This window comes from Plutella xylostella, chromosome 8, assembly GCF_932276165.1.
Source record: "Plutella xylostella chromosome 8, ilPluXylo3.1, whole genome shotgun sequence".
NCBI classification, from domain to species: domain Eukaryota; kingdom Metazoa; phylum Arthropoda; class Insecta; order Lepidoptera; family Plutellidae; genus Plutella; species Plutella xylostella.
In genome coordinates, this window is record NC_063988.1 from 4,947,829 (window position 1) to 4,963,131 (window position 15,303).

Sequence of the window (15,303 nt, forward strand, 5' to 3'; positions counted from 1 at the left end):
TATTGGCGTAAGCAAAGTTTGAATGGGTCGCGCGCACGCCACCAGTGACGTCTGCAGCTTGAGATGCTCGCTGTGACACGACTCATAACTATAACATTGCCAATTAGACTTTGTGCTCGATGACAACAATGATTGAGCACTCGCGAGCCGGTCTACGGTCGACGGTCGACGGTCGGGCCACTCCTTCATTGTACCTACTAATGATAGCATTCAAAAGAATTGTAGGAACATATTTTATGTAAGTTTATAGTTGTAGTTATAGATATAACTTGTTAAGTACTTTTATAATAATTCTTCCGATATTCTGTAAAAATTTAATTGAAGCAAGAATAGTAAGTATCTGGCTTCTGACTTTCAATTTGCACAAGTGTCTACTCAGAAATATAATTCACCAGATAACATTATCAAAATGATTACTTATATGAAAATTACTATCACAAATGCACAGATTTGCGTAAAGATATCATGACAATTATTTAGGTTGAGTGCGTGCTTCAAACGTGTGAATCAATAACGATTTAATGCATTTAAAACTTTCCAATAATAGGCGTAGGTATATTCACAGCTATATCTATATCTAGATCCATCAATATATACTCGGCCGACTGACCGTCTATTAGTTCTATAAATAAGTTGATTATCGGATTATTAGCTGATAAGACTTTACACATGAGGCGTGATGTTACTTCATCTATTATTACAGCACCGGCAGCGACTGAAAACTTTTATTATGAGCGGCATATGCGACGTACGTGGCGTGCGATGACAGCGGCGGACGAGACGGTTACGTCAGCGGTTGAGAATAGTCGACTAGTTGACAAGGAAAAACGCGTCGACATGGAAATGTCTAATTTCCCCAACACGCGTCTCGAGGTCAAGGTGGCCGCGCTGCTCCGCTGCAACACTCAACGACAATGCTCAAAATACAAAAACTATTTATCAAATTCATAAGACAGCGAAAGCCTTCAAGGTTTGGTCACTTGCTACTATCATGTGTGATTTAGTTTCCTTTTACATAGCAGTCAGATTAGAAAAGTGTCTGAAAAGATAAGACCACTAAAGGTGCCAAAATATACTGTTATACTTATTTCATGCAAAAATTTAAATGACGTAAGCGCTAATTAAATGTCCATAATGATCGGTACTGGAATATGTAGAGTCTGTTTAACATTTGAACCTGATCAGTTAGGATATGGCGGTGTCCTCAAATAGCTTGTCTAGTTATTCGTATTTAGCATTCTTCGATTGAAGGTGGTCTCTGATCGATGCATTTATGCATAAAGATGTTCAAAATAAGTTTTATAAACAGCGTCACCGGTTGACTTCTGCACTAAGCCAAGGCGAATCAGTTGTATCATTGGGTAGTGTGTTGAAATAGCAAATTAATACAAACACATGCAACTGCTTGTTTGTGTGTGTGTGGCATGAATCGTATAGACTCATCTACCCGTTCTGTGAAGTGAAGAGGACTTTATCACATTTGTAAGAGGGTGCAAAATATCTTAAGTAGACTTTGAAATTTTCCGCACATTTACCATTTTAACACAGTAGATTACGATTATTTACGTGTTTTATCAACAATTATTATGATAGACTGCCGGGAGGCCGGACATGTAACATCGAATTTACATGATAAATCAATACATGAGCTTTTCCTTTGCACGTTTGATAAATAATGAGTAAACGTACCTGGGTTTATTATTAGTTTATTACGCGGTATGTTTATCTAAGGTAGCGTAAATCCTCTGTGGCTAGACAGCTCATGAATATGCAGCCACTTAGGAAGTAAAAAGCAACTTGTCTATAAGAAGCTGCATGTGTTGCGATAGTGCATTCGATTGATTTCGCAATAACTGCTCATTTACGATTGCGAGCGTAGCTTTAAATTTTCTGATGCATCGATCGATATGAGCTCCATGTTAAGGCTTGGGATATTTTTATTCGAAGTACATAGTTGCATACCGAAATACCGAAGCTCTATTATTAGGTATGTAATATTTTACTGCGTCTGAAATATTTGAACACAATCTTTCAAAATAAAGTTTTCTAACAAATCACAAACTGATAAAGTATGAGTTTGTCCTTGTGGTTTATTACAAATGTTACACATATATTATGTTTTCTTGTAGAAAATATGTGGAATTGGTCGATCTATTATGTTGTTAGTAGCTGCTCGAGGCGAGTGTCAGCCCTGCAGTCGGCGACAGCGCGACGCGTCTTGTTTTGCCGATAATTCGCGTCGCTGGCGCCGGCGGCGGCGGCGGACTACACCGGCCCAGGAGGGTAACTCTATACTGACGAAAAACGAACGAACGAGAACTGTTGGCGTTTAATGCAACGAGACAGAGTCGTGGCGTAGCTGTGCTCCGAAACATAGTCTTTCGTCATATAGAGTGACTCCCCTGCCGCGTCTCTTGACACGGTGATCTGTTGTCCACTGTTCACTGTCGCCAAAGTAGGTATCCTATGTGATTCAGCTGTAGCCGCAGCTTGAATTCATTCCTAGAAAAACAACTTTAGACCAATGCGATGATGATGAAGGTGGTAGCTAAGTAAGAATGAAGTTTTTGTACTTACTTATCTAATTATCAATCATCTGGTATTCGACTCCTTGGAGACATGCAGCGAAACTCTATTCGAAAGGAGAAATTAGATTCCGAACGACGAAATAGCTTACCCGGGTACCAGTTTAACCTTCTTTGGCAATGTTAGAATGAATTATCGAGTCGTGATCATGTCGTACGCCTATTCAAGGTAGGTACTCTAGGTACGGACTGGAACATGGAAACGCGTCGGCAGTGTGGCGCCTAGTTACATCATACGTTTGGAAAACTCGCCTCGATTAGTAATTATTTAAGTCCGCGGCGTCGACGGGTTGTAAAAGATGTCAAGCCGCGGCTGGAATCGGAATGAAGGTGGCGGTCTATTCTCAACACGTATCGGCACTGGAGGTTACTTTCAAAGGCTTAAATTTACGTCAACCGACATTAATGAGCGTTGCGGTGGCGGGTGAGGGCGGCGAGGAGGCAGCAGCGGCGTGCCCGCACTGCCCAGAGAGTGTCCAACATGATTGATATTCATGACATAGTGAGGAGTAGTCGGGAGAGGCCCGGTCCCTCTTAGTTAAAGCATCTGCGCCCGCGTAGCCTACACTAATTCCCGTTCTTTGTAGTTCTATTATATTTACCTATAAATAAGTAAACAGTTCATTCGACGATATGGTTCGCAACCTATCACGTGAGTACAAATGTGCTGCGAAAAGTGGGTGGCTCACTTGTGAGCCACCTCTGACTACCCCTTCGGGGATTACAGTCGTGAGTGCATATGTATGTATGTAGTTCATTTAAGTATAAGTTAACGAGGCTATGCCCTACAGGTAACTATGCTTAGATCTATACTAATTATGTATTAAATAAAAGCTTACCGTCTACCCTTCATAGTTGCAATACTTACATAAATACGAAGATTGATAATAATGTATTACGCAGTACTTCTCGGCGCCACCAACTATAAATTTTCATTTCAGTTCTGTTTCATTTGAACATTAAACAAAAGTCTCAATAAATTATGCTAGTGTCGGCCATGTTAGATCACAATCTGTCTTCAAGCTTAGGAACTAGATCTATGCATATACACGGCGTTTTCTCAAAGTAAACGTTAAAGGTACCTAGTAATAATTATTTACTAAATATTAACATATAAATTATTTGTTATCTGTATGCCTATAGGCGGACAATCAATATACTATATTAGTAACTGACTTCTTTCAGCTACAGTATTTAATTACCCGGCGCCGATGGTGCATCGAAAGGCGCCTAGCCAACTTTAAATTTTTCATGACATGTTTGTTAGTTATATACTTGAAACTTGTAGTATAATTTTACTGCTGAGCCTAATCATATGTCGTAGGCTTTACGAGACTTTAACGAGCGCAGATCGACAATCAAACTGTTCGCTCGAAATGTCAGTGCTCTCTCTATTTCCGTCCAGAGCTGAGAGAAGCAAACAAGAAAGCTATGCAAAACGAAAATTCTGCCGGCACCGTCTAGACGAGCGTCCTGCCACGATTCAATAAAATTTGATCCAATCAAACAGAATGGAAGGGTCGGGAGGTCCCGCCGGCAGCGATCAATTGGTTGGCTTTATGAGCCACTGCAGAGAAAGTACCAGCCGATGCCAGTAGTGAGGCATGGGAAATGGTTTCATTAAATACCGTCTGATATTCTTCGTTTATACGTGTAAAGAAAAAGAATAATGATATAATTTCACATATGCGAGTATTACCTAACTGATTCTCTCCTTAAATTCTGGTCGAAAAAAAAACTAAATTAACAAACCTTTATGATTGTTTCAGCTCCCGATGTGGTCCAAGAAGACAGCCCTACGATGATCGTGACAAATGACGAGGAGGAACTCAGTCTCAAACGTAAGATAGCCGGGACACATTGGAACTATGTATTACATAATGATATCAAGCTATTATCAGAGACTGCAATCTAATCTTTCTGCCCGTAGATTTCGGAGCATTGCTGACTGGTCGCTCGCCGCTCTGCATCAGACGCGACGACATGACGGGGGTGCCGGTGGCCGCCGGCGTGGCCACTGCCAGGTTCACCTTCCGAAGACGACACCTGTACTGGTCGGTGCTTCTGGGCCCCTCGACCAGCCACCGGCCGCGCGCCCTCTCCTTCCTGGATCGAGGGGGACGGCTGCTACTCGAACATCCAATCAAGAAAGCCCCCGGGATCCATGCCACTTATGAGGAGAAAACTGATAAGGTTGGTTTGACAATTATGATAAACGATCCATCGTACTCCGATGTCGCGCTCCAAAGATTTGTATGTATAAAACTCCTCCTTCCTCCTATCAATTCTGCCACCAGCACCGTTAATGTACACATAGGTGTTATAATGTTGGGCTGCAGTTGGAGCCTCCCCGTGTGACCTATCAGCCGCATACGTACCCTCCCCCTGCTATATACGCTTATCCTTTCACCACAGTAGTCCACGCTAGACTACCACCTCCTCCTCTCTATCATCGACCAGCTAACAAGATCTTCGTTGCAGATCTGCGGCGTGTGGCGGCGCGTGCCCCGCGAGTACAAGCGGCTGCTGCGCGAGGGCTCGCTGTACGTGGCGCTGGTGTGGGGCGACGAGCGGAACAACTCCATGGACAGCGCCATCAGTGGACGCATCAACAGGTAAGCTTCATCAGACAATACCATTCTGCAGGTAACCATCTTCATCAGGAAATCTGGAAATGCCCCACTGCTGAATAGGATCCTGTTTTACGCTTTCCTCGTCTAATTACTTTTGGCTACCTGTCTGAGGCTGTGGTCTAGTCTCATCCGGGGCATCCATGAATCACTCCAGAATTCTAAGTTAAAGGTTAGATTAGGTATAGCTAGCCCACTGTCACATCTAACTTCTGTACAAGCCTATTCGAAGGAAGTCGTAATCATTGTGCAATCTTGTTCCAACAATCGTAACTGAACCAGTGACCTTGCAGCATATTCAGAACCTATGAGTAACTTAGGTATTACGCGTGTTTGTTAGTGGAGGATTAATTAATTAACCGTGTGTGTGATTTAACGATGGAAACTTCCGACTCCAGCCGGTCTACTGTTAATGGCTCCATTTATTTGGCCTTGTGCATGGTGTCGGAAAAATACGGAACCTATGCTATTCGCGTTCAATTAGAGCTTTCATTCTAGCACAGCAAAGTCTATAAAATTCAGGTTTTGACTTCCTAAAATACGTTTTCAGATACCCAGCGTTGTCAACGGAGATGTTCACGACTCTTTTGGAGCCTGAAAGTCCTCCTACAAGTTCCGGGGGCGGGGCGTGCGACGACTTCAGATTGCCGGGGCAGGAGGACGGGTGGTGGGGCGGCACGGCCGTGGTGACCGGGGCCGCCGGCGCCGCGCCCAGCCTGCACCTCGCCGTGCTCTACAACGGAGTCTTCGCACCCGCGTCCAGGGACCAGAGTGTGCGCTTGACCCTTACTCTACCTGAGAAAAACCAGACGATCATTGATGAGGTAATTTATATTTATTGCAACCATAAAATCGTGCTAATGATGATCATTCAAACGTAATAACATTAAGATTACGATAATAAAACACCTCTATTTGCAATTTCAGACGCAGAAAGTGGCAAAACCCGGATATGAAATGAACGTCCTGGAAGTATCGACGCCAGTATCCGCGGCTGAGCTTCGCTCGCTGGCGCGGGGCCGCCTGGTGCTGTCGGTGGAGGCGGTGGGCACCCCGGGCAGGCGTATATCCGGGCCGGTGGGACAACGTGCTGCGTGCGAAGTGTACCAGGCGCCGCTATTAGCCGAGCGACCACCAGCCTCGCCTGTACCGGAAGGCTTAGCCTTCCTTTACATCGATAGGGATGGGTCTTTGGTTTACGACATACAGGTACAATAATTAAGACGCTTCTCTTTAATTGAATACCTGTTATTCTGATTAAGGTCGTTAACTCTGACTTCATCTTGCAGGTAGAGAATCTGAGTGTAACTGAGCCAAAAATAACATTGGTCGAGGAGCAAGGCAAGCGGCATTCGCAAGTAGAAATATTGGAGACGCATTCTGGAGTTTTAGCTCGGCCGAGCGCAAGAATTTTCCCACCGCTTTACGACGATCAATTGGCGGTGCACATTGGCACTGACGTAGGTAAGAATTTGGAATATTTACATGTTTTAAAATAACGTAAAATATACTGAGTACTAAAAAAAATTGTTCAGAATTCTGAACAAGTTTTGGTTTACGACGTTTGAAAATTCTCCATATCGTTTAAAATTGTACAAGTTCTTTTTACAATTCCAGGCCCCCCCATCCTCCGCGGGCGGCTGATGGCGCGGCCGCTGCCCGACTCGGCGGGGCTGGGCCCGGCGCTGCTCCGCAAGACCGACGCGCGCGCGCCCGTCACCGCCACCCCGCTGGCCGGGCTCGCCTGGATTTCTGTAGATGCTTTGTGTGGAATCCACTATGAGGTATTGATTATCATCTGATATCATTATGCACTAGCGAGCAATGAAAAAGTTCAGGTGACAAAAGGACCAAATTACTCCTAAATGGAAAAGACTACACTAATGACGTTGTCTGCAATATTGAAGCATATTAATTTTTAACAGCGTATCAGAATACCACAAACTAATTAAAAACGTAAAGATATTGTTCAAACGACGCAATCATTTGGTGTCGGCATTATGTGGATGGAATGATGCCCGTGAGTGTAATAGAGCCTATATCTATTGTGATCTTATGCTTGCTTGTTATAAAGGTGTTCAGTTGTTTAAAAAACTCAGTTCATAAAAAAAACATTGCTATTTAATTCCAGGTGGTAGTAAACGGCGGCGAGGGCGGCTGGTCGGCGTTCCTCGAGACGCACTCGGGCCAGGCCAGCGGCGCCTACACCCGGGCGCTGCCGGGCATAGACGGGTGTGTGCTGGAACCGGCCGGGTCAGAGCTGGCAGCCCTGCACGCCGGCGCCGCCTATGTAGATATACGAGCACCTGATAACACGACGGCGTTTCTGCGGACGCAACTGCAACAGGTACCTAAATCTTGGATAAAATACCGCTATAATATAGGACTTTGGATCGCACAGTGTTGTACTCACGTTGTTCTATGCTAATTTATAAAAATATTGTTAGTTGTAGAAGAAACGGTGATCATAGAATATTGGGAAACATTATGAACACAGAACACATGCATATACTCACAAGGAGATTATGAATGAGCGCGATCATTATTATGATCTGCTGATCACATAAAACGTACAGTTCCCCAAAATTGATAATGCGCATAGAAATCTTCGCCATTGTTCGGCAACGGTAGTATTTCCGAACGCCATGTATTTAGAGATGTATTTAGTTAGAGTGGTTAAGTGCATTTTCTTCATGCATTTTTTTTTAGATTTAGGTGTTTGGTGCTAAAAGAGATATTGATTTATCAGTAACGAAATTTGAGTCGATAATTCATAATATTGTCATAATATTAAAATTTACTTTGAAAATGTTACAGTACTTTTCAAATGTCTTGCTCAAGCTGGTGTTAATATGGATGAAATAAGGTTTGAATAACACAAGGTTTATGTTAGAAGAAGAAATATGGATTTAAAACACAGGTTTACATTAAAATCTCAGTTCAAAAGTATTTACAGGGCTGATCATTCACAATTACAATAACAATTACAACTTGGTCTTTTGGGTGTGGCTTTATTGGCTAAGTGAAGTCTATCAATGTGACGTATATTTTATTCTTAAATGTGCCTCGTAATATGGCGTCGTCAAAAATAATTAAAGTTGAAATTAAATTCACATTTGAAAAAAATAACAAGAACGATGTGTAATTGCAGCTCTTTATAATTCCACAAAAGTAATACTGATCTTGACCTTGAGACCTTTGACTGATGGGTGACAGCCACCGACCGCCCAAATTGTTTTCGATTATGTGTCACATGATATTGACTACTATTTCTTTCGAACAACATTTGCGAAGATTTGCATGTGCATTATTAATATGGGAGAACTGTACGCTCTAATGCACACAAAGTCATTTCGTTAGTTATTGTCCATTTCATTTCCTACCTTTTGGAAGGCCAGTAGTTGTATAATCGTTTGTATAAATACACATAATGGTGACAAGATAGCTCCCAGTAGTACCTACGTTCTCCAGTTCCATTTATTGCCAAGCTAATGTCTTCTCATTGTCATTGTTCATGCCGCAGGCTGGGAAATATATGAGGTAAGCAAGCACCTATAGAAAGAAACACAATCATCGGTCGTGAAATTAATTATAAGTATGCTACCAAAATCGAGAGTTGAGCTTATAATATATAAGTTGCCCAAAATTTTCAAATATTCAGACGTTTGCACCAGTAAGTTATATTCGTTCAGATTCATTCAGAACTCATTAATCCACCACACCAGTCTCTTTATCATCAGTCTCGAACATTCCAGATCAGCGTCCCACAGACGTGCCTGCCCGCGGTGACGTGGAACGTGGACAACGAGCTGACGCCCTCGAACTACGTGCCGACCCACGTGAACCCTCCTCCCGACAACTCGCTGTCCAACGCTGCGTCTTGCCACTACGCCGGACGGTTCTACGAGGACGGCGCGCAGTGGATGTCGACTGAGGTGAATATGCCATGCAATATAATTTAAAGTTTTGAACAAAAGTCATCACCATCATCAGCAGCCCTGTATCGCCCACGGTTGGGTAAATAAAATAGGTCTTCATTTGTGTACACCTTTTTTGGTCCTGTGCCGCCGCAAACTTCCCGATGTCATATGACCATCTATCAGTCTGCCAACAGCTCTTCGACAGTCTTTCTAGGCCACCATTCTGTGACCACCTTTATCAATTAACCGCCCATCCTCCCGATGTGCAAAGTGTCCTGCCTTAAACGAAAGTGAGCGAGTCTAATGCTATCCTTCACGCAGCCCAGGCTTATAATTTTGAATGGGGTACCCACAATCAGCAACTATCACATCATCCAGATAATGAAACTCATAATTAACACTTATCCTACATTCTCACCTCCTTTAAGCCTATCGCAATACCAAAAACTTCAACATCACCAAAGGCTAACTGGTAGACAATGCTACTAGCATTGAGTTCGCCTGTGTACCAAGTTATTTTCTATGACAATAAAGAACTTAATATTATTAATTCTGCTTCCAGTCGTGCTACGTGTGCGGCTGCGTGCACGGCACGGTGCGGTGCGACCCGGTCCGCTGCCCGCCCGTCGCCTGCGCCGTGCCCACCATCCAGCCGCCCGGGCAGTGCTGCCCTATCTGCACCAGTGAGTTATACTGCTTATTTACATGATGACATTCAGTTTCTAACAAGTATATCGGAGATGGGTATAACCCCAGAATCAGGCAAGGGATACTGCAACGATAGCAGCCACTGATAAATTTTACAGAACGTACGGAGAGTCCTATGTCTACCAGTGAAAGTATATGCGCTGATGATGATAGCTTATCAGGACAGCCTCTTAATTTTACGATCAAGGGGATACCCTCCAGCTACTGAACAAAAGTGTAACGTTCTAAAATTCAAACCCCACCATCCTTCGCCAGACTCCAAGCGGATCTCTTCCAGCTCCTGCACAAAAGTGTAACATTGTAAAATTCAAACTTCACATCAACCCACCTTCCTTCCAGACTCAACAACAGCAGTATGGAACGAGTCGCACGGCTGCCACCTGGCGGGGCAGTACCACGCGCCGGGCTCCTCCTGGCACCCGTACCTGGTGCCGGACGGGTACGACACGTGCGCCATCTGCACCTGCGAGTTCCCGTCGCTGCAGGTGCGGTGCCCGCGCGTGCGCTGTCCGCCGCTCAAGTGCGCTGAGCGGGACGCGTATCGACCGGATAAGAAGGCCTGCTGTAGAGTTTGTCCGGAGGTAAGATGTTACTTTTGTTTCCTAGAGTCTTTGCTACAAGTTTTGCAACCACCAATCTGCAACACCAACTGCAGATTGGGCTGCTCCCTTGGAAATTCAGGAGAGAGGTTTTTGCCTGTATTATCTCCAGCCCCAGCAAGCCTGGGAGTTTATCTTTCAAGTTTAATCCTGTAGAACTACTTCAGTTCAATTGCTAGTTAAGTACCTATTCGTACCCAGTCCTATTCGTAGTTCTGAAGTCATTAAGTTGATTTTGCATAAACTGCGCATTTCATCCCACAAAGCCAATTCATCAGGCCGAAGAAATAATACCCATCTCTTTCCTTCCAGGTGAAAGTGAAGAAGCTGGAAGACGAGACGCTGAAGGACCAGGCTCAGCCGCGCACGGCGGCGGAGATCCTGGCGGAGGGCGGCTGCGTGTTCCCCGACGGGCCGCTGCCCAACGGCAAGGAGGTGCACCCCTCCATACACTCGCACGGGGAGCAGCGCTGCGTCACCTGCCGCTGCAAGGTGAGTCTCGCTCAATTATAAAGTTCTGTCAATAGTCGATTCCGAAGGGTTAACACAGGGCACAATTTAGAAGTGACAAAAGTTATGACGAGTGAGCGCGATGTAAAACTTTTGCCTTGTGCTAGCCCTTCTGATCTGAGGAGGACATGTAAATTTTGATAGTTTGTCGTGATTTTAGTGCCTAGTAATAGATCCTCAATTCAGAGATAACTTGGAAGTACTTGGATTATCATATGGGTTTTTGATTTGGAATGATGGGCTGGGACAACTGGCCTAATACCGCCGTGGTAAACTTAAATGCACATAGACTTTCAACGCTCTAAATCAACTGTCCAATCCGCAGGATGGCGAAGTGACGTGTGTGCGGAAGCGCTGCGTGCGCGCGGCGTGCGGGCGGCGGCGGCGCGGCGACGGCTGCTGCTGCCAGCGGCACCGGCGCCACCGCCGCGTGGACCCGCCGCCGCCGCTGCCCAGCTGAGCCCGCCGCCCGCCCCCCGACTACTACCGCGGGCCGCCTGCCGCACGGCCGCCGGGGTGATAGCACCACCTGGAACGAACCAACGTGCGGGTGCTCATAACCTTTGTATTTATGGAACGACTTGTGTACACGTTTCTTTTTGGAAATGCAAGTGCCTCTAGGTTTATAGCACTAGTTAGTGTGAGCCATCTCCGGCTCGGCTATCACCCCGACTGGGCCCTGTATACACCCCGAGACTGCTTGTAGGCTAAGTGAGTGAACGCTTCGCTCTATAGACTGATATATTTTTTCTGTGAATGTGTCTCTAGTTTTAAACGTCGTCGGTGTGAGTGACGCGTGGTCGTGGACCGTTCATTCGGTCGAAACAAACAGTTTATAATAAAATGGCTTTACTTATACTATGTTAACAACACTGAATATTTATTTACCCACCGGTATTTTAATTGGTATTAATACGATGTCCCAAAATTTATAGGCGCATTACATAATATTACGGCCTACGGGTGGAGTCTTGGCCGGCGCTTCGAGAGCCATGGACATGTCCGCTAGTGACTGAGATTCCATTTGTTACGTAATTTAGTTGTCTGAATGTAGGTTAGTTAAAGGAGTCAAGCGCGTTGGATAATATTAATGATGTGCCATATTTTCTTAATGTAAATATAAATTATTATTTTTAATTATACTACTTACGTGCATATTTATTTAGTACCCTTATAAACCATTTTGTAATCAGCCATCACAATAATTTGTAATGGATTGATATGTGTATTCCTCTTAGTTAGAGTTTAGTTCCGGAGCAAGGAACAGTAACTGAGACGCGAAGCACCGAAGTGAGCGATGTATCTGTATGTCATGAAATCATGAAAACTCATGAACGACACTTCGTTAGGAATGGGTCTGACTTGGTAATGTGATTGCCAAGCAGCGGTTAACTTGTAAATATTTGTAATTTCATCTTTAGTTATCAATACTTTAGATTTTTTATAATTGTATACTATTTTATACTGTTTATTATGGAGTGTACCGATATAAATGATTGTTAGATAAGTTAGTATACACGAATTTCGTGACTAGTTTTTTTTAATTACTAGGATAACGGTTTTATAGTTATGTAATTAAAGAAGCTAGTCCAAATAATATCACTGATGTGATGGAATCGAATGCCATGTAGATAAAGAGGAGTTAAGATTTTGAACTGTTACAAGATGCGTCACTGACTATACATTCTAAAGTATTTATTTTAGACGTCGTATCGACAAGAAATTGCCAAAAATTTTGAATTGGGTTTTGTGGTATCTAGTCCATCAGGAATGTAAATTGTATGATAATGAAATTGGATGTTTAAGCATAGTACATAGAAAAGAATTGGTGTATTTGGTCACTATTGGAGGAGCAAATTTATATTTGGTTTCGATATTTTTATTATTTAATCCTAACAATAGCAAAGTAGTCCCCCTGTGGCTTGCGAATAACAAACACCATAAACGAATTTATGAATCGCTTGTGTCGCGTTGTTTTATCTGTATTCTTAGAATAATGATCCCAATCTATACCCGTTGCAATAAACAACTACCGAGGGATGACTTATTGAGCCTATTATTTGGTGTCCTATACGAAATATAACATACCTACTGTATTTCATATGTCTGCATTATTGTTTATTAATTGTTCTAAATTCCATAATTTGGTTACTTTAGGTGCAACCAGTCAATAGTTTGTACTCCGTCTATCTTCCAGTTAAATAAGAAATAAATCACATATGAACACAATGCATTTGTTATTTTTTACCTCTTCCTTATAGCAACTGTAGTAAAGGCTTGCTGTATTAATTCAAGTCTGTGTGAAATAAGCACTTCGTTCAATTGTAATGTTACGTCTCACCAGAAATAACGATAAATAGACGCATTTTTCCTGAAATAAAAATGACATATTATGTATCTAGCCTATCTGAAACCTAGTTAAACATTGTGAGATTTGGCGTTTCGACTTTCTCCGTGTTCGGCATCATAAGGGTCACAGTGACAGTTAAATAAAGTCCATTTTTCTCTCCACCTTTAGTTTGCAAGGTGCGGGTGCCTATATAAATAGAGTGAGTCGCCCGCGCGCCTCAGTTGTAATATCACCATGCAGAAATGACTAGGTTTCAGATAGGCTAGATACATAATATGTCATTTTTATTTCAGGAAAAATGCGTCTATTATGTAGTCTGAGCCTATCTGAAACCTAGTTAAACATTGTGAGATGTGTTTATTATCGCATGGTGGAGAGAAAACCAACTGTGACCCATAAGCTACTGATGAGTGTATCAGTAGATAAATATTTGAATCTATAAATTTATAATGCATAGATTTCTAGGTAATAGATATACTAAAAAGAAAGGTATAAGTATACATAAGACTTAAGTACTTCCTTAATATTCCTGACTTGTCAGAAAGTTATGGAAGGTATATACCTATACATATAGGTAGGTATTTATACATATGGATACACACAGTGCCTCTTCGAAAGCAATACTTATAAGTAATTATTGATCAAAATCTTGTTATTGTCAAGGCAATATTTTTAACATACACTAGCCGAATGGATGGAACCAGTGAAATACTTTGCAACAATATTTAAAAGTTGTAAAATGTAGAATATCGATCCAGGCCGCTGGGGCTCAGGTCAGCACATGCTGACTAGGGTATGTAATTCTGGACTGACCTCAGAAATGCAGCAGCCGACCCTGGAGCCTCGAGGACCTGCTCAGTCAGCCCTGTATGACGACACGGCCTGCAACACCTGGCGCGGCATCTAGTCCTTGGAACGAGGAGTGGTGCTTGAAGGGAAGATAATTTTACTAAATATCTCAGCCTCATCAGCTACTGGAAAAGATTAGATGAAGGCTGTGACACTGGCGGATAACTAAGTATTCAGTTTTTCAAAACATGATGCAGGTCACTATATTCATATTCTAGATTGACAAGTAACACACAGTCTAATTTTGTATTCTAACTAACTCGGCGGTTAACGAGTTCCTGTGCAGTCCTACTAGGAAGGAAAGTTATTTTATAAGCCTGTAGTGTGGCAACACCTTCCCTCCATACATAGGTACCTAATAATATAATAATAAATAATAATAATAGGATAGGATAATTACTTAGAAATTCAGGTTGGTGTAATTAGCCTTTAAATTTAATTTAAATAAAAAATAAAAAAAATGAGTGATTTAAATTTGTTCAGTTAAATTCGTTAAATTTGTAAAGTTGTTGTTGTGAAAATATAACTAAAGAATCTTTTAAATTTTTTGTAGAGTATGAAATGTTTCGGAATGGATAAAGAGTAACCTATGTAATTCGGTGCTAAAATGATTAATTTGTTTTATGTTTATTTTCTTTGGAAAGTGTAATTAGTTTAATGACGCTTGTTGACGACTAGGTAATATTTCATCAATTAAATCAGGTCAAATGTCTGTAACTTAATTATTTTCACATTAATTTTCATTTCAGGATATTTTCTTTTTCAGGTTAAAGTACTCGTAATGTTTGGCTTAAATCACAAAAAAAAACTTGATTTTTAAAAGAAAAGATGAGACAATTCTAATACCGATAAATAATGAAACTCATAAAATTACCAAATAATAAAATATATAATAATAGAAAATCTTACCTTATTTTTATAATTTGTTAGAAAATATATTTTTTTAATTTAAAATGTCTAAATTCCGTCAAAGTAAAGTACTACGAGTATTAAAATTTCAAAATTAAACTGCTAACCTAATCAAATTACAATAAATTAAATTATATACTTAAATAGGTAATTATAGATACATTTTTGTTTAAAAAATAAAATAATCCAAATTACAAATTCAATGCATTGTAAAATTAACTATTGTGAGTATGTAAGTGATTA

At 41.9% G+C, this 15,303-nt stretch overlaps 1 protein-coding gene across 1 annotated transcript in view; it reads left to right on the plus strand.

Annotated features, from left to right (window-relative positions):
- LOC105391700 (dorsal-ventral patterning protein Sog) overlaps nt 1-13,181 on the plus strand; it is a 65,172-nt gene extending 51,991 nt beyond the window's left edge. Inside the window, exons 4-16 of the mRNA XM_038114782.2 lie at nt 4,355-4,426; nt 4,516-4,778; nt 5,067-5,200; nt 5,766-6,039; nt 6,143-6,424; nt 6,505-6,679; nt 6,833-6,999; nt 7,347-7,562; nt 8,971-9,150; nt 9,698-9,818; nt 10,183-10,424; nt 10,755-10,934; nt 11,278-13,181. Coding sequence (XP_037970710.2) covers nt 4,355-4,426; nt 4,516-4,778; nt 5,067-5,200; nt 5,766-6,039; nt 6,143-6,424; nt 6,505-6,679; nt 6,833-6,999; nt 7,347-7,562; nt 8,971-9,150; nt 9,698-9,818; nt 10,183-10,424; nt 10,755-10,934; nt 11,278-11,412 — 2,441 coding nt within the window. The 3' untranslated portion in view covers nt 11,413-13,181. The remainder of the gene's footprint in view (nt 1-4,354; nt 4,427-4,515; nt 4,779-5,066; nt 5,201-5,765; nt 6,040-6,142; nt 6,425-6,504; nt 6,680-6,832; nt 7,000-7,346; nt 7,563-8,970; nt 9,151-9,697; nt 9,819-10,182; nt 10,425-10,754; nt 10,935-11,277) is intronic.
- Nucleotides 13,182-15,303: the final 2,122 nt, after the last annotated feature.